Source organism: Alexandromys fortis, unplaced genomic scaffold (assembly GCF_014885135.2).
Source record: "Alexandromys fortis isolate MF-2015 unplaced genomic scaffold, M_Fortis_MF-2015_v1.1 scaffold_78, whole genome shotgun sequence".
Classification (NCBI taxonomy): domain Eukaryota; kingdom Metazoa; phylum Chordata; class Mammalia; order Rodentia; family Cricetidae; genus Alexandromys; species Alexandromys fortis.
In genome coordinates this window covers 5,064,708-5,090,574 of record NW_026067977.1, presented here as the reverse complement: position 1 = coordinate 5,090,574, position 25,867 = coordinate 5,064,708, and the positions used below count along the sequence as shown (strand labels likewise).

At 39.7% G+C, this 25,867-nt stretch overlaps 1 protein-coding gene across 2 annotated transcripts in view; it reads right to left on the bottom strand.

The window, feature by feature from the left end:
• Ptpn22 (protein tyrosine phosphatase non-receptor type 22) overlaps positions 1–25,867 on the bottom strand; it is a 51,103-nt gene that overhangs the window by 4,237 nt on the left and 20,999 nt on the right. Inside the window, exons 10-17 of one of the 2 annotated variants that reach the window (XM_050157491.1) lie at positions 24,473–24,550; positions 21,974–22,060; positions 18,346–18,422; positions 17,403–18,214; positions 14,475–14,558; positions 6,396–6,473; positions 5,787–5,902; positions 4,137–4,167 (exon numbers count right to left, since the gene is read on the bottom strand). In XM_050157491.1, the coding sequence (XP_050013448.1) occupies positions 4,137–4,167; positions 5,787–5,902; positions 6,396–6,473; positions 14,475–14,558; positions 17,403–18,214; positions 18,346–18,422; positions 21,974–22,060; positions 24,473–24,550 (1,363 nt within the window). The remainder of the gene's footprint in view (positions 1–4,136; positions 4,168–5,786; positions 5,903–6,395; positions 6,474–14,474; positions 14,559–17,402; positions 18,215–18,345; positions 18,423–21,973; positions 22,061–24,472; positions 24,551–25,867) is intronic. The other variant, XM_050157492.1, reaches the window with a different exon arrangement.

The window sequence follows — 25,867 nt, the reverse complement described above, 5'->3', positions numbered from 1 at the left end:
ATTTCAAAATGCAATGGAGAACTGCATGTATGTGTTTACACATAAATATGTAATATTAGGCTTCTAGAAACATCTAGAACACTTCCTTTGTGGAGGATACTTGAGTAGTAATCACTAGAACACACAGTAGATTTCAGTTGTTTCTAATTAAGTGCATACTTACTTAGTACTGTGTGTCAAGACCTGGGCTGGGAACTGAGGCTAGCCAGGAGCACAGTGGGTGAAGATGGGTGAGAAAGAACGGTAATAATCTCTACATGTGAACTGAGAGAATAGTTTTGTCCCAAAGAAGATTACTCTTTAAAAAAAAAAAAAAAGTATTTATTTATTTATTTATTACGTATACAATGTTTTGTCTGTGTGTATGCCTGCAGGCCAGAAGAGGGCACCAGACCTCATTACAGATGGTTGTGAGCCACCATGTGGTTGCTGGGAATTGAACTCAGGACCTTTGGAAGATCGGGCATTGTTCTTAACCACTGAACCGTCTCTCCAGCCCGAAAATTACTCTTTCTTTTCTCTTTTCTCTCTTTTTATTTATTTATTTTTAACAAAGGCAGTAAAGATTCACTAAATGTATATTAGAGGGAACGGTTATTTTACCTGTGGCTTGTCTCAAGTTATTTTATGCCGCCTTCTCAATGTGTATTCTCCAGATAAAACAGCTTAATTTTCCCCTTTACTTCCTCCTCAATTTTCAGTTTCCACTCATCAGGTGGACCTACTTCTACTTACAGAAGAATGAAATGACTAATAAGTTGGGCTGACTTCTATTGTTGGCACATTGGCATGGTCACACAAAATGGTTAGGTCTTATCTCATTACTGAGTAATCAGTGACCATATATAACTATGTGGCTAAACATAAGATACATTATCCTGCCTAATAGGGATGTTAAATATACTGGTAAGAGTTGATTTGGGCAGAGGCAAATGAACCAGTCCAACATCAGACCAATTTTCACTAGTCATCAGGCTGTTGCTTAAGCAACCAGGAAGAAACTATTTTTTTCCATCAGAAGCCTGAAACCACATGGTAAAAAAAAAAAAATCTGCCTATGAATAAGCTTATAAATGAAACAAAGCTGGGGTAGAGGGACGGCTCATTTGGTTAAGTGCTTGATGAGCTGACATGAGGCATTGTGTTCAGATCTCCAACACCCAGGCAAAAAGCAAGACATGGCAGTCATGTGCCTATAATCCCAACATGTGGGAAATAAAGACAGTAGGATCCTTGGGGCTTGCTGATCAGCTAATATAGTTAATTGGTAAACTCTAAATTCAGGGAAAGATCCTACCTCAAAAGTAAGGTAGATACATGGCTGAGGACGATGCCTGACATCAATCTCAGACCACACAAGTGCGTAGATGTGCTTACACAGGCAAACACAAATACATATACAAGAATGACACAAAGCAATATGGAATGAGAGGCTAACTACTTCATGAATAACTTGAATTCTTAGTTACAAGACGGTTAGTTTCGCTTATGCTCCAGTTAGCCTTAACTAGACATTCTATGAGTTGCAACTGTAGTATTTCTGAGCAATTACAGTGTCTCACTAGGTCTCATCTGGTGAAGGAGTTTGCCTTGTAAGTCTGAGGACCTGAACTTGTTCCCTGGAACTCATGTAAAGGTAGAAGGGAAATACCAACTCTTCAAAGTTGTCCTCTGAACAAGTTGAGGCATGTGCCCCCACCCCATGATGCATGCATGTATGTGTCCATTCTCACCAGCACGTGCGCACATACACAGAGTAACAATATTTACTTGAAATTTTTTCTGCTCAAAGCGGGCATCACTGGGCATCATGGTTGGCAAGTTCCATTTTTGTCACCTCTAATCCACTCTCCATACAGCAATCAGGATAAAAACAGATTGCATAGCATCTCCCTCTAAACTCTTTTATGGTGTTTCATTGCACTTTAACTCTACTTAGCAAGACCAGCAAGAATGTAACTACTTTTCTCCTGTCTTTCCAGCCTCACCTTACTGTTGTAGAATATTCTGTTAAGATGTGTTACATTTGTTTATGCTGATGTGTTACCTTTGTTTAATGATGCAAAGATGTATTCCTTTATGTTACATTTGTTTAACCCTATGAAGCTGTGTTACTTTGCCTATCTAAAACATTTGATTGGTCTAATAAAGGGCTGAATAGGCAGGAGAGAGAATAGGTAGAACTGGAAGGCAGAGAGAATAAATAGAAGGAGGAAAAGAGAAAGGGGAGGAAGAAGAAAAAGAGGAGAAGGAGGAGAAGGAGGAGGAGGAGGAGGAGGAAGAGGAGGAGGAGGAGGAGGAGGAGGAGGAGGAGGAGGAGGACTTCAGGGGCCAGTTACCCCGTTACACAGAAAGCCAGAGAGTAAGAAGTAAAGAAAGGTGTATAGAAAGATGAAAGCCCCGAGGCAAAAGATAGACAGGATAATTTAAGAAAAGCTGGCAAGGAACAAGCCAAGCTAAGGCTGAGCAATAATAAGACTGAGAAAGAATAAAACTCCATATGATTGACTTGGGAGCTGGGTGTCAGACCCCTGCCCCCAAAGAACAGAGTAGTAAAATGACCTTACTTTTTTCATTCTCTCATCATTACTCTTGTTTCCTTTAGTGGCATCCATCATGTTATTATATGTGCTTGCGAGCTCACTTGCTTAACTTTTGAATCCCTCACTAGACTTAATTGCACAAAATCCTAAGAGTCAGCCAGTATTATATTGTTGACCACCATACACCAGGTGCCTTCCACAATATCTGGCCTATAGCAGGCATTCAAAAAATATTCATAGACATAAAGAAAAAAGCAGCCAGAAATGCTAGCTTAAAGTAACAGATAAAAATGCTATTTTCATTAAAAACTTAACGTCAGACCAATGAGAGATCCAGATTGGGAAAGAACATAGGGAATTCTTCAGTACTGAGTATTTGGATGTGTTACAAGTCTAACATCATGCAGGTCTAAACTCCAGGGTCAATTTGAGGACTTGATACTGTTCTTAGCAGCCAAAGAATATAGATTCAAAGTAGCTGAAAAACAAAAATACAGGCTAGCCTATATTTAGAGGATGCCCTGAGAGTTTTTACATAAAAAAAAGAAGGCTCAGTCTTCCACCACATCCCAAAGATCTGCCAACATAAATCTACCTGAAGTTACTGTTGCTTTGATCTCCCCAAAATATTGTTATATCTAGAGAAAGAAAAGTGTTTCCTAAAGAAGCTGATCAAATAAACTCCGGTTGACTGTACAAGTCAGTCCCTCGTTCATCTTTGTCCACATCACTTCCCCCGTTACCGTAATTTCCTTTTGAAATGTTAAAGTCATTCTTGACTAATTCTAGGGGGAAAGGCATATTTCCCAACTAGACATTAGCTGTAGTGTTTAAAAGATGATCTCAGAGGTCAAGTATGATGGTAATGATGGCAGACTATTGGGGTTATAAACTTTATGGATGAAAAAAATAAAGGACAAGCCTAGAAGGGTAAAGTAGCACTCAACTATCTACGTGAGGTTTGCTTTCCAAGTTTCCTTGGTGTTCTTTGTCCCTCCCTATTGTATCAGAATAATATCAACGATTTAGCCCTTCCTGACTAACCGTGTGGATCAAATTTCTAAGAGTCATATCATCATGTTTTATAGACCTCGTAATTGTAAATAAGATGTCTAAGAGAATTCAAAGTGTTTAAAGAGCTCGTGGGTTTTTATTTTCATTACAATACAGCGAAATAGTAAGCAACAGACTTTTACTGCTGGTAATCCATGTAAAAATGGAACTGCGTCAATGCTTTGCTTGTTTCATTAAACCAACACATTTGTTTCACAATATGCTTTGCTGTTACTGTGTTCAAAGAAAATGAATCTCAGGTTAGACTGCTAGGAGTTTTAAATAACATTTGTATCTAAGCATCTTGGTATGGGTAGAAAATTCCAAACATTGTAGTAATTATCATTCTGTCTGTAAACAGAAACCCCTTCCCAACATTAGCCTGCTGGAGCCCAGTGAAGTCAAGGCCTGGGTGATTGCTTCGACCCACAGTTCTGTTTGGGAATGATTTTAACTTCTTTCATAGGGTGATTATACCAAAAATTGTGTAATTTCAGAAGTTTTGGATACATTTGAAAAAATAAGTACAAATGAACTTACTTTTTTTCATATTTCTGAAAATCTTTAAACTCTATAAAAGTGAAGAAAAGGGGAAAGTTAATATTTTCTTATAAAGTTCAAAATGCTTCAGTCAACTAAAAATACAGACTTAACAGAACTACTTTCCTGAATAATAGCCATGAAAATGCAATTATTTTTCCCATCTTACATCTTAATTCAGTACATAATTACCACTTGGTTCTATCTTGCTATTTTACCATATGTATCATGGTAATATCTAGAAACAATGCTAGGCTCACAATGACAGGCCTTCTCTCCCTTTACTGGGAGTATTCCAGAGCGGACAACAGCCTCTGGGAGTTGCTTTGCTTTTCAGTCACGTGCTTTTTGCCCATTTTTACTTTATACTTATGGATTTCTAGCAATTCATCATATATTAGACAAATAGCCCTGCCTACAGTGCCAGTTACAGGCATTTTTCTCTCCAATTTGGTTAACTTTCCTTCACTATTGCAGACACTTTTTGTTTCATCTAGTGGAAATTGTGTATCTTTTTCCTTAATGCCTCTGGAGTGTTACAGTTACAAAGGCCAGTCATACTCCAGAGTTACAAAATTATCTTATCAAAAAGTACTCTTGTAACTTAGGAGTTTTAAAATAGTTATTATTGAGTCCTTTGGGGAGGCTATTTTTCATCTCATTTTTATTTTTTTAAAAAAATTAGATTGATTTATTATTTTATGTGTACAGATGTTTGCCTACATGTATGTCTATTCACCGTGTATATGCCTGGCATCAGATCCTCTGGAACTGGAGTTAGAGACAGTTAAGATCCTCCATGTGGGTGTTGGGAATTGAACTCAGGTCCTCTGGAAGAGCAGTCAGTGCTCTTAATCTCTGAGTATCTCTCCAGTCCTGTTTAGTAGGTTTATGTATATTATACATTTTAACATTTAAATCTTTTAGCTATCTAGACTTTATCATGGTATTGATATGAATTGTAGATCCTATTTTTCTACATTATTACTTATTTAGACCAAAAATTTTTCTGAGATGTGGTGTCATGTATCCCAGCCTTTAACTTCTGGTCCTCCTGTCTCCACCTCCCAAATATTGGGATTTGAGTATTACAGTTATGCACAACCCTGGGTCAAATTCCAAGTTTCAGGCATGCCTTAGGCAAGCAGTCTACTAACTGAGCTACATTCTCAACCACTAACAATTATGAAATTATCCATCTTTATCCCTTAATTTGAGACACCATAATGTACTAAATCCCTACACATATGTGGACCTATTCCTGAACTTTCTCTGTAGATAATACATTTATTTTAATATTCTAACATGTAACTGTAATAACTCTCATTTGTTGCATAGATTTGCTTTATATTAATTTTGACTGAGATCAAAACTCAGTTTAATAAAGGTGCTTAAGGGCTAGAAAGATGGCTCAGAGGGTAAGAGCACTGACTGCTCTTCCAGAAGTCCTGAGTTCAATTCCCAGCAACCACATGGTGGCTCACAACCATCTATATAATAAGATCTCGTGCCCTCTTCTAGCATGTGTATACATAATAAATAAATTTTAAAAAAAGGTGCTTAATATAATTTGCTGTCTTAATGCTATGGAGGGGAAACCTGTATGTAGTAAGGGAAACTCTGGGTTGTTTTCTAAATCTCTGGTCTTACTTTGCTCCTTGTGAAACCTTTTCCAGGGGTCTTCGATGTTTGTGTAGAAGCTGTTGAGTTCTCTGTGGTTTCAGGATAGCTAGTAGAGTAAGTTTCTATGGGTTGGACCTGCAAACCTTAAAAAAAAAAAAAAAAGGAAAGAGGAAAGAAAGAAAAATGTTGTTTATTTTCTAAAGCCTATGACTTAAATATGGGTGTATATTCAGGCTTGGCCTATATGTTTCGCCTTCTTAAGTATCATTTTCATTATATATTGTAGGCTTTAAAATTTATTCTTTTATTTACTCATTCTTTGTACCTTTCCATGTAGCATTTATTGTATTTAACTTTGTTGTTTTGGCTCCTTTTAGGCAGGTTCTAAAAAACTCACAGAGATCTGCCTCTGCCCCCTAGCCCATCACCATACCCAGCCTTGTCTATGTTTTTAGGAGACAGGGTCTCAAACAGCTTAGGCTGTCCTTAAACAATATGGCTAAGGATGACCTTGAACTCCTGCTGCTCTAGTCTTCACGTCTCAAGGACTGAGATAACAGGCATGCACCACCACAATTTTTTAAACCTTTCAACATTCCATTTTATACGTTTTTTTGGGAAGTAATGCCAACTTACAGTCTTCATCAGCAAGGAAGAAGGACTCCAGAGTTCTTTCTGGGAGTGGAGGTGGAGGAGAATCATCCTGATGTAGATCTGTGATGAGGAAAGTATATAGCAAAGCAAAGAAATCCACCAGTTAAAAGTCAGGTCAGAACATGTTTTGTGTCCATGTAATTTTTGCTTTCACTCCATTTTAGCGTGCAACCACTGTCTTACTTTTCCTGTCGCCATGACAACACACCTGGGAAGAGCAACTTGAGGAAAGGGGTTGTTTGTGTTGACTCACAGGCCCAGTGTATATAAATTCAAGGGGGGTAGTCCTGGGGGCGGGGCTCAAGCTCAGCTGGCCACACTGCACACATGGTCAGAAGATTGGGAGTGCCGAGTGCTGGTTCCACTCAGCTGGAGGTCTTGTTATTCAGTCCAGGACCCAATCCCAGAGAATGATGCTAATCACTCCTGGGGTGGGTCGTCTTTCCTCAATCTAATCAAGATAGTTCCTCACACGCGTGTCTAAAGGCTAGCCAAAGGGGCTGGAGAGATGGCTCAGAGGTTTAGAGCATTGCCTGCTCTTCCAAAGGTCCTGAGTTCAATTCCCTGCAGCAACCACATGGTGGCTCACAACCATCTGTAATGAGGTCTGGTGCCCTCTTCTGGCCTGCAGGCATACACACAGACAGAATACATAATAAATAAATAAATATTAAAAAAAATAAATAAAGGATTGCAGGTGTGTGCCCCGTGTCCAGCTGCCACAAAGATTTACAACATTTACTGCCCTCCAGGGTCTCCATCTCCTGGGGTGGACATAGCAACCATGGAACGGACTGTCACACCATGTAAAAGGAATTATCTGAACGATGACCTGAGCCTCAAAAGTGTAGGCCTGCTTTGTTGACCAAGGAGCCCATGATTCATCATACACAAACTCACAGATGTATTCTTCCAAAGAAGCTGGGAACTGATTTTAACAAGGTTCTGATCTAGTTTATTTTACAGGTAGGTTTAGTGGATAAAGGAACATGTTAAATTAGTCATGGGAATACAATTATTGGTCATGAAGGACCAGTAATCCATTCTCTTCAGCAAATGAACACGGTTAGAAATTGCAAAAAGGAAGAACTGTTACAGATATTAAAAGAAACAAAAAATGCGATATGTAGATTTTGTTTGACTCTAGCTGACTATACGCTGACTATAAAAGGACTTTTTTTTTAGACAGTTTTATTATGTGGTCCTTTCTGTCCTGGAGTGCACTATGCAGACCAAGCTGTTCTGTAACTCACAGAGAGATCCTCTCAAGTGCTGGGGTCAAAGGCGTGTGTCACCACTCAAATGTCCGGCTGAAAAGCCATTTCTGAGATAGCTGGAGAAAAGCAATGCAATCTGGAAATCAGATACTATCAGGACAACTTATCAATATAATGGTGCTACATGCTAGAAGCTAGGTACATCTTTGAAATTTTTCTTAATTTTAAATAATGAGTAATTTTCCCATGATGTAAACACCTAAAATACAAAATGTTCTGGTGACATAAATTTCTTATCATATAGCACTTAAGTGTTGTTATACCATATATTAGTACATTCCTAAAATGAAAGCATTAGAGTTTCACCTGTCAAAGGTATGTTTGCATGGACACGCTTGTGTGTATGTGCATGTGTGTCATAGTGCACACGTAACAAAAGACAGTTTTTCTGAAGTTGTCTTCCCACCTGGTTTCAGACAAGGTCTCTCTGTTTTCACTGACCTCGGCACTCTAGGCTTACCCGCACTCAAGCTCCCAGGTGATCTTCCCATCTCTACCTCTCATCCCTTTTAGGTGTGCTGGGATTATAGGTGTGGTATTGCCGCTACCTCTCATCCCTTATAGGTGTGCTGGGATTACAGCTGTGGTACTGCCACATCTGGGTTTTTAAGTTTTAACCTTTATGGGGGCCACACACATACTACTGTGTGTGTAGAGGATAACTTGTGGAAGTTAGTTCTCTACTTCTACTGCGTACATCCAACTCAAGTTGTCACGCTTGGTGGCAAGAGCCCTTACCACAACCATCTCCACAGACCTATCCATCTTCTTTATGTGGGTTACAGGGATTGAATTCTGCTCATCAAGTTTGCAAGGCAAGCATTTATCTTCTGAGCAATCTCGACAGCCCTGGACATAGTACTTTGAAGCTGTAAAATTCACCTATAATGTGAGTATTGTCGTTTATTTCTTATATGCTGTATAGCACTGATTTCCAGTACCAACCCAATAACTATTTGATAAACACTTCAAGGCAGTTCTTGATCTTTCCGTTTGCTTTTAGGGAATATTCTGAGAAGTAAATTGTTAGCAATATCTTGGTGGATGTTTTCCTGAAATATCATTTTATCTTAAGTGCTCCTAAAGAAAGAATCTACAGTGTTGTTATTGTCTGTATTAGGTTTGTGTTCCTCTGCCTAGCTTATGGTATCTGGTAAAGTACACATAAGATTTCTCATCTGTAACAGTGCACTCATAGTATTGCAAATCGTCATCATTGTATAATTTCAGAACAGTTTTCATCACCATGAAAGGAAGCTAGCTCTACACCATTCCTATCTCCCTCCTCTCCTTTGCCCCTAGCCCTGGAAACCACTAATTTGCTTGCTTGCTTGCTTTTAACAGAGAAAGGGTTTATTTGGGCTCATAATTTCAGGGTCCAGTCCATCATGATAAATCATAACAACAAAAGCTTGAGACAGTTAGGGAGTAAAATTGCCGGCACAGCTATGCTGACTTAAAAATGAAGTTCTCACTGCCCTCTGGCTCTAGTAGGTTCTATGCCATGTGTAAGAGGGGTTCCTAGAGTCCTCTAGTCCAGACAGGGTAGGAGGGGCTGGCCTTGTGATGCTCTGTGAGATGGAGGCTTGGTCTACCACCTCACTGTCTTCATGGATTTTTACATTCTGGATATTTCTTCTGTCGAGCTTCAAAGCTTACTGCACTTCATCTAAATTTATCTTCTTATTTTAAAGCTGAACCTCTGTTGCAATGAGAATAACCTAGCCACCAGCTGGGGGAGTAGCTCAGTGGTAGAACACTTACCTAACATGTATGAAGCCCTGAATTTGATCTCAGCACTGTAAAACAAACAACCTACTCATGATTTCTTTGCATGTTATTTTTTTGAGTCGTATTAGGCTTGTCATTACTTCCGTAATTCTTTTTTTCCCTAAATTCTTGAAGATCGTTTCTTTGCTGAGTAAAGCCTTTCCTAACCCCTCCAGTTACACCATCCTTCCCTCCCCACACACACCAGAATCCTGTTGATTTGAATTAGTGTCACACAGATAATCAATCAATGATCCGACGCAGGTATTAATTTTATCCACCTAACTTCAGTATAAGCATTGAGTAGGACTTTTAAACTGGACATAGTAGCGTACACTTGTATTTCTAGCACTTTGTAGGCTGAGGCAGGAGGACAAAGTTTAAGACCACCTGAGCTGCTGCATGGCTAAACTTGTCTCAAAAAAAAAAAAAAGTAGTGATTTTTTCCTACATAGTCTGCTTATGCTAACACTTGGAAGATATTTAATGAGGTCTATTTGGTGACATTGTGCTAAAAAGCTTTAAATGAATTATCTCAGTTCACACACACACACATACACATCAACTCCATTTTACAAATGAGAAAATCAACAATTTAAAGAATAGTATTTTTAAAAATATTTTATGGATATGAGCGCTTTGCCTGTGTTTGAATGGGTGACCTTCCATACGTTCATATATTTACATCCTTAGTCCCCAGTTGAAGAACTGTTTAGGATGGATTAGGAGGTGTGGCCTTATTGAGGGGGGTGTGGCTTTGTTGGAGGTAGTGGATCCATAGGACTGGACTTCAAGGTTTCAAAAGCCCAGGCCAGGCCCAGTGAGACTCTCCCCTCCATCTCCTTCCCTCTTTTCTTCCCCGCTCCTGCTGCCTACGGATCAGGATGTAGCTCTCAGCTCTAGTACATAGGTGCCGCCATGCTTTCTCCATCATAACACACTAACCCTCCGAAACTATAAACAACCCCCCAATTAAATACTTTCTTGTGAAAGAGTTGCTTGGTCATGGTGCCTCTTCACAGAAATAAAACAGTGACTAAGACAGCCTGCATGTGTGTATGTGTAACACACGTGTGCCTGGTACCTGCAAAGATCAGAAGAGAGAACCAAATCCCCTGAAGCTAGAGTTATGGATGAGGATGAGCCATCATGTGGGTGCTGAGAACCAAACCTGGGTTCTCCAGAGGAGCAGCCAGTGCCTTTACCCCCTAAACCATCAATCTTTCCAGCCCCAAACACATGTATTTTTGCTGTTTTATTGAGACAGGGTCTTACTCTATAATCAATGGCAGCTTGAACTTTTGGCTGTTCTGCAGCAGCTTCCCAGGTGCTAGGGTTATTATGTGAGCCTCCATATCTGTCTCAGAAAGTATTTTGTTAGTTTTTGTTTTTGTTTGTTTGTTTTTGTTTTGTTTATTGATTGTTTTGTTTCATTTGTTTTTGAGATTAATATTCACTATATAGGCCAGGTTAGATTTGAACTCATGAAGATCTGCCTGACTTCACCTCCAAAGTGCTGGGGTTAAAGGCATGTACCACCATACCCGCCCCTCAGAAAGTATATTCTTTAATTAAGGTTATATGTTTTGGTACTTTTTAATAGATATAGACTGCTTCAAAATCTCATGCTTTTTAATATCCACATTATAGTACCTATATATATATATATATTAGTAATGTGATAATATGAATATATAATGACAACTGCAGTCTGTACTAATGTTTGTGAAGTACCTATGCATTCCCCAGTAGATGTTACCCAGTTTTTTAGTATATAATATCAGCAAAACTCAGGGGAAAATGAGTAATAACAAGGTATTTTTGTCATAGCAATGAGAAAAGTGACTAACACAGCCTCCATGCACCTGAGTGCCAGGCTTACAGACACACCACTACACTCAGCTTCCATACTGCTTTCAGTAATGGCTGCCTTAATTTACAGCTCCACTAACAACACTATGCAGGGGTTGCCTTTTCTATACATTCTTGCCAGCATTTATCTTTTGTTTTTACTTTATGGTTAGGAAGTATAGTATATGCTTCTGTGTCTATAAAGAGGCCAGAGAACAACTTTGTGAATAAATTCTCCTACCTTAATGCTGGTTTCAGGGCTCAAACTCAGGGTGTCAGACAAGTGATTTTACCTTCTGAGCTACCTTCCAGGCCCTAATCTGTTTTTTTTTTTTAATTTTATATGCATGTATGTGTATGTACCACATGTGTCCAGTGCCCACAGAGGCCAGAGGGCATCAACCCCATTGGAACTATAATTACAGATGGTTGTGAGCAAACAGTGTGGGTGCTGGGAACTGAACCTGGGTTCTGTAGAGAAGTAACTAGTGATCTTAACCCCTGAGTCATCTCTCCAGTCCCACATTTTCTCCCCAAGACAGCGTTTTTCTGTGTAGTCCTGGTTGTCCTGAAACTCACTCTGTAGACCAGATGGCCTCAAACTCAGAGATCTGCCTGTCACTGCCTCTGGAGTGCTGCGATTAAAGACATGTGCCACCATGCCTGGCTCCAGCTGCCACTTGAGTTTTGGAGTAGAGTGGGGTTATGTCACGTTGTGGTTTTCACTTGTATTTCTTTGATGGCTATTGGTCCTGAATATCTGTATCTCTGTTGCCCATAGGAATGCCTTCTTTTGAGATCTACTGCCAATTTTAAAGTCAGGCTACTTATATTCTTTGATGTTAACTTTTTGTATGTTCCTTACACATTTTGGTCAATATCCAGAATATCACTATTCAGACAGGACATGGTAGTTCATATTCATACCTTTAATCCCTGCACTCAGGAAGCAGAGGCAGGTCAATCTGTGAATTTGAGCCTAGCCTGGTCTACATAGAAAGTTCCTGGATAGCCATGGCTACATAGAAAAACCTCATCTTGAAAATACCAAATAGATAGATAGATAGATAGATAGATAGATAGATAGCAATAAAATCTGAGTCACTAAAGTAATGTTGACCACTGCTGTACTTGTTAGATGCATAATGAATGAAGGTTTTCTAAGTTAAACGCAAAGATTATTGCTTTTGCTGCATAAGGCCCTTTAGTATAATTTCACTTGTCCATTCTTGTTTTTTATTTCCTTGTTTTTTTAATGTCCTGTTCAAAAGTATCCTTTCCCATCCCAAAGTCCTGAATTTTTTTTTTTTTTTTGGTTTTTCGAGACAGGGTTTCTCTGTGGTTTTTGGAGCCTGTCCTGGAACTAGCTCTTGTAGACCAGGCTGGTCTCGAACTCACAGAGATCCACCTGCCTCTGCCTCCCAAGTGCTGGGATTAAAGGCATGCACCACCACCGCCTGGCTGGTCCTGAAGTTTTTTCTAGTTGTTTCATAGTTTCAGGTCTTAGACTTGAATGTTTAGTAGATGTTGAGTTATTTTGGGGGACCTGTAAGAGGTAGGAGCCCCCCTTTACCTCTTACAGTGATTTTTCTAGTTTTGTATCATATGAAAATTGGTTCTATAGCAATCTCCTCCTGAATTCATAATTTAGAACATTATTTGAAGTTGTCAAAGTTGTAATTGCTTTATGACATTTGGAAAGGAATGATGTTCTTTGCTTTGTGAGTTAAGAAGAAAGAAAAGGATAATTGTGTGTGCCCATACTATTAACAGTAATCGTAACAACAATTACATTAACGCTGTGATTTCCCAGCCTTACAGTTGGGAGCTATTTTTAAATTCAGTCCTGGGGATTAAACGCAGAGTCTTGCAGTGCTAGACAAATGCTCTAACGCTAAGCTACATTCGCAGCCTGTAGGGCTTCTAAATGCTTAATGAATTTTCTTATCTCTGAAATCAAGGCATATACTTAAATAGTTGGTTCAAAGAATATATAGAAATATATAACAGATTATCAGAAATACAGAATTTTTTTCTTTTAGAATCAGGAAACATTATTCCAAGTGGTTCATCTAAAATAATATGCACATGTCATTAAAAGTCACTGTCTGTGATTTCTCTGCTAGCATGGTCCAGCCCATGACGTGACTACAGTGAGCAGCCCATCTACTATGAAACACCTTTCTGCCTTTTATGAGTCAGCTCAGATGTTTGCTCTTTCTCTGGGCCATCCTGACTGCTCTCAACCTGAAGGATCTCCTGTCCTTTGAATTCCTGTGTCTTTCACCTATCATTGTTATATGGTCTTGAAATAACAAGCATAAAGATTCATATGCACATCCTGCCCTTCAAATGTCAGCTTCTAAAGACTGAGAGGTGTGTGTTGCACACCTTCCGTATTCCCCATATCCTACAACATGTTGTTTTACATTTAGAATTTACGTAATAACTACTGTGTGACAGCTTGTTTAACTGTGGGGAATCGAGTCTGGAGAGGAGGTGTTCTGTCAGGGGACCTGGGTTCAGTTCCCAGCACCCACATAGTGGCTCACAGCCATCCCCAACTCCAGCTCCAGGGGTGCCCTTCCTGACTTCTGCAGGCACAAGGCACACGTGGTACACATATATACATACAGGCAAAGCATCCATACACCTAAAATAAAATAATGTCTAAAACAAGAAAACGTATAGAATAAACTATAGTCTGTTGAATACAAACGAGTCGAGTCAGAAAAAGGTACTAAAGTCCTACAGAGAGGTGGATCATTGACTCAGATGGTCCGCTCCATTCCTGTATGCTCCATTTATACCGTCACCACCAAAGGTAAGGGTGGAGTAACCCTGGTGAGAAGTCTCGCACAAGAGGGTGAATGTGTCCAGTTCTTAGGAATGGGATTGTTTTGTTTATCTTTTGAGATAGTGTTTCTCTATGTAACCACCTCAACTGTCCTGGAACTTGATTTGTAGACCACGCTGGCCTCGAACCCATAGAGATCTGCTTGCCTCTGTCTCCCAAGTGCTGGGACTAAAGGTGTGCGCCACCACTGCCCGGCTAAATGAGGTTATTTTTAAAAGAGACAAATGGGTACTCAGCGGCAGCACACAGAACCCTAAAGGGGCCTGAGAAGGCACACACACTTTATACTTACTGAATTGTACTCACCAGCATCCTCAGCCACAATAAAAGACTCAGGTGTCCGTTCAGGGAGAGGAGGGGGAATTTCATCATCTATCCTCGGAGAAGCTGCTGTCCAAATAACGAAAATGTAATCACAAGTTTTTGATAACAAAGGAGATCCTTAGATTCCAATATAATCCTAAATATAAATTTAACAGATTTGTATTTGCTTACTCTATGAAAAAAATAAATTTGTCTTTAGGTAAAAGCTTTACTTGTTCTTGGAAATTTTGTACTGGGTTTAAAGGTTTGAATGTTTCCAAATGTTTCGATAAAGTCACTGTTAGGATGGTTTGGAATGTTCTCTAACTCTTTCCTTTTGTTTCCTATAGAATTCCTAATAAGATATTTTCATCAGTTAAACATTCACTTACATAGAAGGCAAAAAATAATCCTTTTTCCATTCTATACAGAATCACTCTGGATGCTCATTACAGAAAAAGGAAGTGTTCATTAAAAAAGAAGGAGAAAATTTGGGGATGGAAGTGAACTAGAGATCTATGGCAAGCTCAAAAGCCTACGAAGTTTTCTGTTTAATTAAAAAAATCGGAATTTTTGCAGTATTATAAGAAACTGCCACCAGGTGGCAGACATGTCGATTTCTCTGCAATATGAAAATAACTGTTGTTTTTGATGATCTGAGAAGTTTAAAGCATAATGGTTATTTATAAAAAGAAAACAGCAGATGGCGAGGGGTCTCAGTGTGTGAAGGCTCTTGCTACTAAGCCTGACAGCGGAGTGCAGCCCCCAGACCCCACGTGACAGAAATAGAAAACTCACTCCGCAAGCTGTTCTCTGACCTAAACACAGACACACAGACACAACACCACCCATTCACATACACGTTAGTAAAGAAAGCAAAATTCCTTAAATTTTAAATATAATTGAACTGTAAAAGAAGAACTTTCTCTGATCCAGATTAAAAACATTGCGACAAATGATTCACTCTTCTACCGAATCTGCCAGGTCTTCATAGTACATACTTATCAAGAATTCAGAGTCATCCTTGTTTAGTTAAAGAATTTGATGCCAGGGGCTGGAGAGATGGCTCAGAGGTTAAGAGCACTGGCTGCTCTTCCAGAGGTCCTGAGTTCAATTCCCAGCAACCATATGGTGGCTCACAACCATCTGTAATTTGATCTGGTTCCCTCTTCTGGCATGCAGACAGAGCACTGTATAAATAATAAATAAATAATTAAAAAAAAAGAATTTGATGCCAGCATGGGTTTCATGAGACCCTTTCTGAAAAAAAAAAAACAAAACAGGAATAGCAAACAACAACAAAAAAAACAAGCAAATAAAACTTGGGCCTGGGGAAATGATGGTTTACTGCGAGGATGAGCCCCCGAGTTCAGATCCCCGGCATCCACGGAAGAAGCCCAGCACTGGAGGAGAAGGGGCGGAGACAAGGGCTTGCTTACCCAGCCTGGGGTAGGGCAGTGAAAGGCAAGCTCTGAGGGCAGTGAGACACATCCTAAGATCATAGGGCAGAGAGTGACAGAGCAATTCCCCTGAGATCTTCACTTCACCTCCACATGCGTGTACCTACATACATACATATAAACGTGCCACACAGAGAAGGAAAGAGAGAACTAAGCCCCACACTTGAGAGTCTGGGGCAGTGAGTCTAGGCTGGCTTTAGTGGAAAGATCCTATCTAAATCAAGAAAAAAAGAAAGGAACACAGGCCGGGACTATCCCTCCATGACAGAGCCCTTGTCTGACTTGCTAGACTTAAGTCCCATGACTTCAAAAAGAGGAAAAAGGAAACGGCAATCAATGTTATACAGCAAACGTTTTCTGTGCTTTCTAAGTCAATGCTCCTTATGGATTATTTGGCGATATGCCTAAGCAAATTAAAGCTTCTCTTTGCTTCCTTTATCGTTTATGTCAGATTACTAGGGTCTGGGCTGGAGGTTCCACTCAAACACCGGCCTGGCACGCGTGAGGCACTAGGTCCAATCCACTTCATTAGAAAGAAGGAAACAATGAGCACATGATAATCTCTAATGGGATGCTCTCCACTACGTTCTGACTACTCAGTCAAACAAAACAGTATGTCTGATATGTAAAAATCTAGAATTATAAGAGATAAAGAGGAAAATTGTATTAAAAGATTTAAAAAGTCACACAATACTAAGCAAATATTCTCATCTGCTAAGATGAGAAAAGTGCAGGAAATTAGATCCTACCCTTCCCACTCGTACAGGAAAAGAGTTCAATGCTTAGCAATGTGGTCAACTCATTATAGGCATGTAGGAGGAGGCCGCTTGTTTGTCCTGGTCTCCCAGAACCAAAAATAACCACACAGAAACTATATTAATTAAAATGCTGCTTGGCTCATTAGCTCTAGCTTCTTATTGGCTAACTCCTACATCTTAATTTAACCCATTTCTATTAATCTGAATATCACCACGAGGTCGTGGCCTACCAGCAAAGTTTCAGCATGTCTATCTCCAGCGGCAGCTCCATGGCGTCTCTCCAACTCTGCCTTCCCACTCCCATGCTATAGGCCAAGCCAGTTCTTTAATCATTAACCAATAAAAGCAACAAAGGCTCATAAAGTGTGTATCAATCATTTCTAGGTGCCTGTGCAGTGCTGTTGACCAGTTTGCCCTCTGTATCTGGGAAGCTGTTTCTGTTAAAGGTAAATTGTAGGCTGTTGATAAACAAGTCTGGAATGAGGTTGGCCAAGCCTTCCCTTTGGTGTAGATAGACCCCCAGATCTGACAGCTTAATTGTTGTTCTCTTCAATTTAGTACACCATCAGAACACCCTAGAACTTATTTCTTTGTGGAGGAAAAGAAGAAAAAGAAGCAGAGAAAGAGAAGGGTTAGGGTAAGCAGAAACCAAAATATTTAATAGAAACAAGGCAAGTTCCAACACGTTACACAGATTTTAGAACATAGCTTACCTTCTATAGCTGTCTGTTGGTTTAATGGTGGGGATGGCCTGGTCAGAGGGTTTGCCGTTAAAGATTCGTGTGAGTTGCAATAAGAAAGGGAGGTTGTAGAAGAGGCTAGCAATGGAGAACAAGGAAAAGAGGCCCGGTCTCGCCTCTCAGGCAGATCAAAAGACCTCTTAGAATCAGCACTGTTTGGAGGTGATGGTGGGAAAAACGGACCTTCTACTAACGACATGCAAGAATGCACTCTAAAAGGCTTGGGGCTGGGCTGTGGTACACAAGGGACAGCACGTGTCTGGTGCTCAGAGGCACACGGCAGAGAATAATTGAGTTCCCCTGAAGAAACAGGCACCGCTCTTGGCGCCTGCACCTCCATGAGACAAGGCTCAGGCAGCTGAGATTCCAAGAAGGAAGAACCGTCTTCCATGTCCAACTCGTTTGTTCTTCTCGGCTGAATCAATTCAAAGGGAGTTGATTTGGTCCGTGTCACTGGCCCCTTCGAGTTGTGGCACCTGTCTGCTGTGTTTATAGGCAGAGCATCGGGACACGACCCGCACACAATGGAACCAAAGTCCAGACTTCGGTATTTCTGAAGGGGATCTCCCATGCCTGGAGAGGCCTTTGCCAGCCCTTCCCTGGTTATGACAGTCTTGCTGTTACACCTACAGTTTAGCTCTAAAAAGTCAAAAGAGGGGCTTGATTTAGCCGAACGCAAACCAAACTCTTCCTCGGCTCTTATTTCAAAAGTCCTATCATAGGAAGAGGCATCTGCGCTTTTCACTTCAAGCCTTTGTCTTGTCGGTTTTGCATCCTTCATGGCGCTGAAAGAGAAGGAGAAAATGATGATGCCACACTGGGAAGGGGTCTCTTCTGAGCAGCACAGCAGTGCAGGCGGGAGATGTCATCCCCTAGTCATAATTAGTCAGCATTTAGATATGCCAAATTTACTCACTTTTTTGGTAAATCCGGAGGACAAGAGTCAGCTTGTACAGTGAGATTTTGTTCAGGAACTGAAAATCCTGCTTCGATCTTCAAGAGAAAGGTCAGAGCTTTGTGTTTGATTGGTTGGCTTTGTTTTTTTAATGAAGCAATGTCAATAAAGTATTTTAATACTTGAAGGCTAGGAAGTGATAACCCCCAACAATTCCCGCCCCAACACACACACAGAAGGCATAGGGACCATCATAGAAAAGGGGAGAGAAAGATCAGGGAGTTAGTTCTGAACTCAGTGTATCCTGGACATAAGACCAATACATTCATGAAATCAAGCCAGCAGTCGGCATTCCAGCATGGAAGGGGAGCATGGGCTCGATAAGACCCATCCCGAGCAGAGTCGCCATGGACAGTTGATGGCTTCTGGAGACAGGAGAGTCAGGTTTTATTCAGAAGGTGGCTACTTGCCCGAGTGGCTGGTCCCACACCCGTGAGCAGCACAAATTAGACTTGGTTATTTCTTTATAAAAGAAGACACGAAGTTAAGAAGGGGTAGAGAAATAGGTGGTAGTTCTGGGAGGAAGTAGGGGGAGAAGTAGGGGTAAACATGATCAAAATATATTGTAATAAATTCTTATAGAATTAACAAAAAAATTGTATTAAATATAAAGCTGCATTATTTAGCTTAGATGAGTTAGTATAAAATAAATGACAGTTTGTTTTAAAAAGAAAGATTCCAATTGAACAGCCTAACTTTACACTTTAAGGAACTAAGTGTGTGTGTGTGTGTGTGTGTGTGTGTGTGTGAGAGAGAGAGAGAGACTAAAATCAATCTCAAACTTTGCAACAGCAAAAGATTAGAGAGGAGATAATGAAATAGAGAACAAGAAAAATTGGAAAACTGAACAAATTCTAAATATCAACAAAGTTGATCAAGTTTTAGTTACATTAGAGGAAAAAAATTCACCAGGTGGTGGTGGCACATGCCTTTAATCCCAGCACTCTGGAGATAGAAGCAGGAGGATCTCTGTGAGTTCGAGGCCAACATGGTCTAAAGTGTGAGTTCCAGGACAGTCAGGGCTACAAAGAAATCCTGTCTCAAACAAAACAAACAAAAAACCTCAAAGTAGTAATCAAAAATGAAAATGCAGGGACTGAATAACTAGCACATTTGGGAAAGTACTTATGCTCAAGTCCCAGAACAGGTCCTTCAAGAAAATAAAAAGTGGGCTGGTGTAACACACCTGTTATCCCTGTACCAGAGAGGTGGAGGCAAAGGACCCCCGAGCTTCCTGGTAGTCAACCTATCCTAACCAGTGACTCCAAAGTCCCAGGGAGATACTCGATCTCAAAAGATCAGGTTGGTGGCTCCTGAAGAATGACACCCACAGTTGACCTCTGGCCTCATATGTGTACATGCTCCCATAGCTACACATGTATCCTCACACACAAGATGAAAATGTGGACGTTACAACCAATCTCGTGGAAACAAAAAGAATTAAAATATTATGAGCAATCGCATAGGAGTCCTACATATATTGATTGCATGCTAACAAATTGGACAACCTAGATAAGATGGTTAGGAGATACCCACCCTACCAAACTAGTAAAGGGAGAAACAGAAAATCTAAATAGAACTCAACTAAGAAGGCGACTGAATCAATAATGGAAACTAAAGAGTCTCTGGGTTCAGTCCCCAGGACTAGGCAGGGAGGGGCGGGGGACAGATTAATGTTAGCAAGAATATAGAAGGACCCATTTATGTACCGTTGGTTTAAATGTGAACTAGTAAACGTATTATGAAAAATCAGTGTGGAGGTCCCTCAAAAAAATTAAAAACAGAACTACCATATAATTGATCAGTTTAACTTCTGATGTTTCCAGAGAAATGAAATCTATGTAGTGTACTCAGATGTGGCGCATTCACAATAGACAAGTTACAGAGTCAAACCAAGAATCCATCCATAGATGAATGGCTACAGAAAACACGGCATATATTCACATGCTACTGCATTAGTGTCATAAGGGAATACTATTACCCCCTTTAGAAAGAAGCAAATAATGGCCTGGGGGAGGACCTGTGTTAGACCCCCAGCAATCACATAAAAGCCTGGTAGGATGGACCTGTAACCCCGGTATTGAAGGCAAGACACAGGTAGATTCAGGGAGAGAGAGCTTGCTGACCAGTCAATCTAATCAAAATAAAGAGCTCTAATGTCACTGGGGAAGACATCCTGACGGTAACCTCTGGCCTCTACATGCGTCTACACTGGTAAGTGCACACACATATGTGCACACCTGTTACACACACAGTGCCAGGCATGTTCACACAGTCTTGTAATTTCAGCTGCTTAGGAAGCTGAGGCCAGAGGATCATAAGTTCATGGCCAATTTGGACAATTTAGCAAAACTCTGTCTCAAAAAGTTGAAAACCAGAGCTGATGATATAGCTCAATGCTAAAGCAATTGTCTGACATTCACAAGACCATATGTTCAATTCCAAGTACCATTTTGTAAGTGGGTGGAGGGTCTGGAAAGATTGGTTAAGAGCATTGGCTGCTCTTCCAGAGGTTCTGAGTTCAATTCCCAGCAACCACATAGTGGCTCTCAACCATCTTTAGTGGGATCTGGTGCCCTCTTCTCGCATAAATTCATACATGCAGATAGAACATTCACATAAATAAATCTGGAAAGAAAAACAGTAAAGGCTGGAGAGATGGCTCAGTGGTTAAGAAAAATAGTAAGGATATTTTGTTATTTTTGACAACATGAACAAACCTAGAGGACATTGTGCTAAGTAAAATGAGCAACCATGGAAATATTGCATAATTCCTATATAGAATCTAAGGTAATCCAAATTCATAGACACATAGAGTAGAATGGTAACTACCAGACACTAGCAGAGGGAGGTTTCAAGGTAATGTTGGTCAATAGATACAAAATTTCAACTAGATAAAAAGAGTGAGTTCAAGAGGTTTACTATAAAATATAATTACTACAGTTAATAATGAGGTATTTTGTATTAGAAAACTGCATAGAATATAGGTCTTAAATTATAAATATATAAAGGACTAAATTTGTTTGATTTAGTCATTACAGAACGTATACAAACCTTAAAACATATTGTACATTATAAATATATTCAATTTTGTTTTGTTTTGTTTTTTGTTCTTTGATACAGGGTCTCACTGTGTAGCCCTTGCTAGCCTGGAACTCGCCAAGCTGGCCTCCAAACTCACAGGGATTGAAGCTATGTGTCACCATACCGGGCTCAATTAAAAAACAAACAAACATTTTTTTGTGGGATGTATGCTAAAGTAAGACAGATGAGACCTGGAGAAACATTCACCTATGAATTTATAAACTTAACTTGCTGATAATTACCTAAAACTTGGGATCAAAACACAAGCTTGCCCTAATTAAATTCAGCTTCTAAAGTTAGCTGAAATTTATATGTAAAAAGCTAACCAAGGAGTGAATTTTTTAAGTTAAACTACCCCAAATGAATCTGTCCTCCACAGGAGATTCTGACATAGCCCCTATGAAATCCTGACATTCCAATTCAGTTGTGACTGTACATAAGCCCTACAAATAATCTGAGTCACTTTGGCCAAAAACGTATGAAAAATATGTAATGTCAGCATTACCTCTCTTCCAGAGTGTTCGTCTCCAATAATAACCATATGCCTCTTAAATAGCTCTAACACCGCACTGTTGACCAGTTCGTATTGTTCCTGAAGAGCATCCCAAGCCGGGCAAATGAAGAAAATAAATATATCAGGTGAGTAACAGAAACAATTCAAAATAGGAACATCAATCAACATACGTTACTAAACTCAGTAACAGTGCCTTATGTTGTGTGAGTCATACGCTTTTAGGCTACGAGAAATACTTATTTTACATAACTCTAGCTAACATGCAAGATTTTATGCCATGTTTCTTTCCTATTCTAACCCTACTTTATACTTATCTTTTATCTCTCTGTTTTCTTCCCTAGCATTTTTTTTTATTTACATGTTATCCTAAATGTATCTTGAGTAAATCGCCTTCATTTATGGAAAAAAAAAATCAGGTAATAGGTAGTATATGAACTGATAGCTTCAATATGTATTCGCCAATTGACCTTCACAGTTGCTCTATGAAGGAGGAAGGCTATACCTGTTTACAGTCAGTTTGTCCAAGGCCATTCAGAAGTAATTCCTGCAAGTGGCTTACAAACTGAGTCTTCTGACTTAGCTTAGTGTATCTAGATCAGGTTGCTGAAATTGTGTCCTAGCAAAGATACCAAAGAAAAGTAAACCACTGGATAAAAGTTGCAAATCTGTGGTTACAAAAGGATTCAATGTAGAGAAAGGAGCCCTCTCTCTTACCATGTATGACAAGGTTTACGGCTTGTAATACTTGTAATGCTTCTCTTTGACCTTTCTCCTTCCTGGAGCACTTCCTCTAATACTTACACAATCTCATACAAGGGCATTTTCAAAAGGTATTTTTTTTAGCAGAACAACGTAGCATCTATATCACCCAGCATAGTCATGGAATGCAATAATTTTTAAAAGACAGAAAATGTAGCCAGCAACTGTAGTTCACTTCTCTAAACCCTGCACTCGGGAAGTTGAGACAGAAGGATTGTTGCAATCTCAAACCCAGTCGGGCCTCAGTGTTAAATTCTTTTTTATGTTGTTTTTTGAGGTATGACCTTGTCAGAAAGGGAGACAGAGGGAGATAGAGAGAGAGAGAGAGAGAGAGAGAGAGAGAGAGAGAGAGAGAGAGAGAGAGAGAGAGAGATAGTTATAGATAGAGATTGAGTGAGAACAGGACCCAAACAGGAAGCCTTGTCTGGTGGCTAGGCTGCCATTTGCAGTGCCGGAAGAATCAGAACAGCCGTTAGATTTGTTCAGCTAGGTATTAACAATGCTGGAATACGAAAGCCTCTCTGCTTCCCTTCAAACTCCTAAAACTAGGCCAGACCAGGATGAGACCTTCTGAAATGGGATATGCTTATTATTAACACTGCAGTTCGTGTAACAAGGCTGCATGCTTCCTGGTGTCTCTGTGTAGTTATGCGTCCGTTGCTTTCCTTTCGAGCCCGAAATCTAAGCCAGCTAAGGCTTCCTTCTGTTTCACATAAACTTTCCCCTCACGGGTTGAATATAGAAAACACCTACGGACAACACATGAAAAATTATTTTTTCCACAATCTGTTCATGGAAAAACCTGTGTGGGCCAAACAGATACTTCTGTATTAATAGCTCTTAATTTTTTCCTTCATTCACAACTTGTATATTAAAATATCTAAGCTGCCACTTTGAACTGCTTTATACCAAACTTGTGTGCAAGTTCATTTGTAAGGGACTTGAAATACTTCAAGGCCTTTTGACTTAAAGACAATTCTAAGAAAATGGATATACAAAAATACCTTACTCATAATAAATATCAATAAGAGCTTGAATGCATGAATGAATTCATGAGTGGATAAATGCTAAGTTCCATCTTAAAAACATATAAATGTATAACGTTGAGTGCAGTTATTGGTGTATAAGTGTGAAATTAACACTATAGGCAATGAGAGAGTTGGGTTTAGAAGAAAAAGGAAGAATATTCCTAGCGTAAAGTGTGGGCAATCTATCGTGAGTTCAATGACTGCAGGACATAATACAGGGCTAGTTGTAATTCTGTTTTTAAAGCTTGCCTATAGACAAGGAGCTGTAGGGAAATGGTAACCGTGACAATCACTATGTAACAGGCCTGTCCTAATGTTATTTTTCATTGCTTCAATTTTATCATTTCTTGAAGTAGAAATGAGAAGTCCCTGATTTTCTGTGGCTTCATAGATGGATTTGTAACTACAAAATTTCAAATTAATTTATGATCCACAACATCGGCCAGTTCTTTCTAATAAATCAAACTCATTGAATTTTTTTCAATTTCCTTGTAAACAAGAAATAATATTATAGACAATAAAATATGAGGAATGAAAACAATCTGACTGGGACAAGGGTTACAAGAAACACTGGGATATTCAGAGTTAGAGAAAACGCATAGTAAATTCGCCTCCCCCTGTACACACAGCAGCAGGTTCTGGACGTCACAGACAAGCAGCAGGATACACACACACACTGCCATCCGTTCACTGTCGTCCTTACCTGAGTTTGAACTAGCGAAGGCCTCTGTGTTCGCATTTCCTGGATCAAACTAAAAACGCTGAAGTTCTCGGGAACTATCTGTCAAATCAAAGAGAAAAATATTTTACTTATTTTTATGTTTTTGCTCACAGTACTGTACTCCTGTAACACTTCTTCTTCTAGTAGAGAATAACACCAAGAATCCCTTTTTTCTCTCTCCTTCCTACCCTCTCTTTGTTTCTTTCTGACAGGGTTTCATTTAGCCCAAATTGGCCTTCACCTTGCTGTGTAGCCAAGGGCGACCTTCAGCTTCTTCTACCTTTCCAGCGCTAGGATTACAGGTATGTGCCACCACACCATGCCCCAGGTTTGCACAGTTAAGACAGATCACTCGTGAAACATTATTATCCAACCACTCTACCAACGAACTATATCCCTAGCCCCAAGAATGCACCACAAAACATATGGTTTTATTTTATGCGCATGAGTGCTTGCATACAAATGCACCACCTGGGTGCAGAAGAGGCCATTGGATCCCTTGGACCTAGAGCTACTGATGATCGTGAACTGACATGTGGTTGTTGAGAATCAAGCTTCTGCAAGAGCAGCAAGTACTCTGAACTACCCCGAGCCATAACCTCCAGCCCCAAAATTGCATTTTGAAAGCCAATACTTTCTTATAGTTTTCACCTTGGTTTAGAGCAGTGGTCTCTACCTTCCTAGTGCTGTGACCTTTTAATACATGTTGTGGTACTCCTCATGTTGTAGTGACCCCCAAAGATAAAATTATTTTCATTGCTACTTCATAATTGTAATCTTGCTGCTATTATGAATTATAATGTAAATATCTGTGTTTTCTGATGTTCTCGGTCAACCCCTGTAAAAGGGCCATTTGACTCCAAAGGCCTGTGTTGAGAACTACTGAGTTAGAGGCTATCCCTGGAAAAGACTGATTAATATGATTTTGAACAATTTTACATGATGGATAAAATATCTAATACCACAAAAATAAGGCTCAATAGATAATTCATCTGAGGTTTTATGAAATAAAAGAAAGTTAGAAAATCTAAAGTTCATATTTTTTTTCCTTTACCAGTTCTCATTTATATCATGAAAAACAGAAACCATAGTCAGGATTAGAAACAGAAATACAATTTTACACAGGCAAAAATGCTCACAATGGAAATGGGTAACCAAATACAAAATCTTAAATAGTAACTTTCAATTTTAATCTGTACATAATTACTAAACCTCCAGACACAAGCCACAGACTCTGCCTATGGGTTTTATCCAGGGGTTGCACTCTGGTAGGAAGGGGTGAGCTGGGTATATATATACAAGTCTGCCTTCACCCCACCACAAGAGACAATTCACATGACCTACAGGGTAGCAGGCATTATTACAAAAGCAATATTT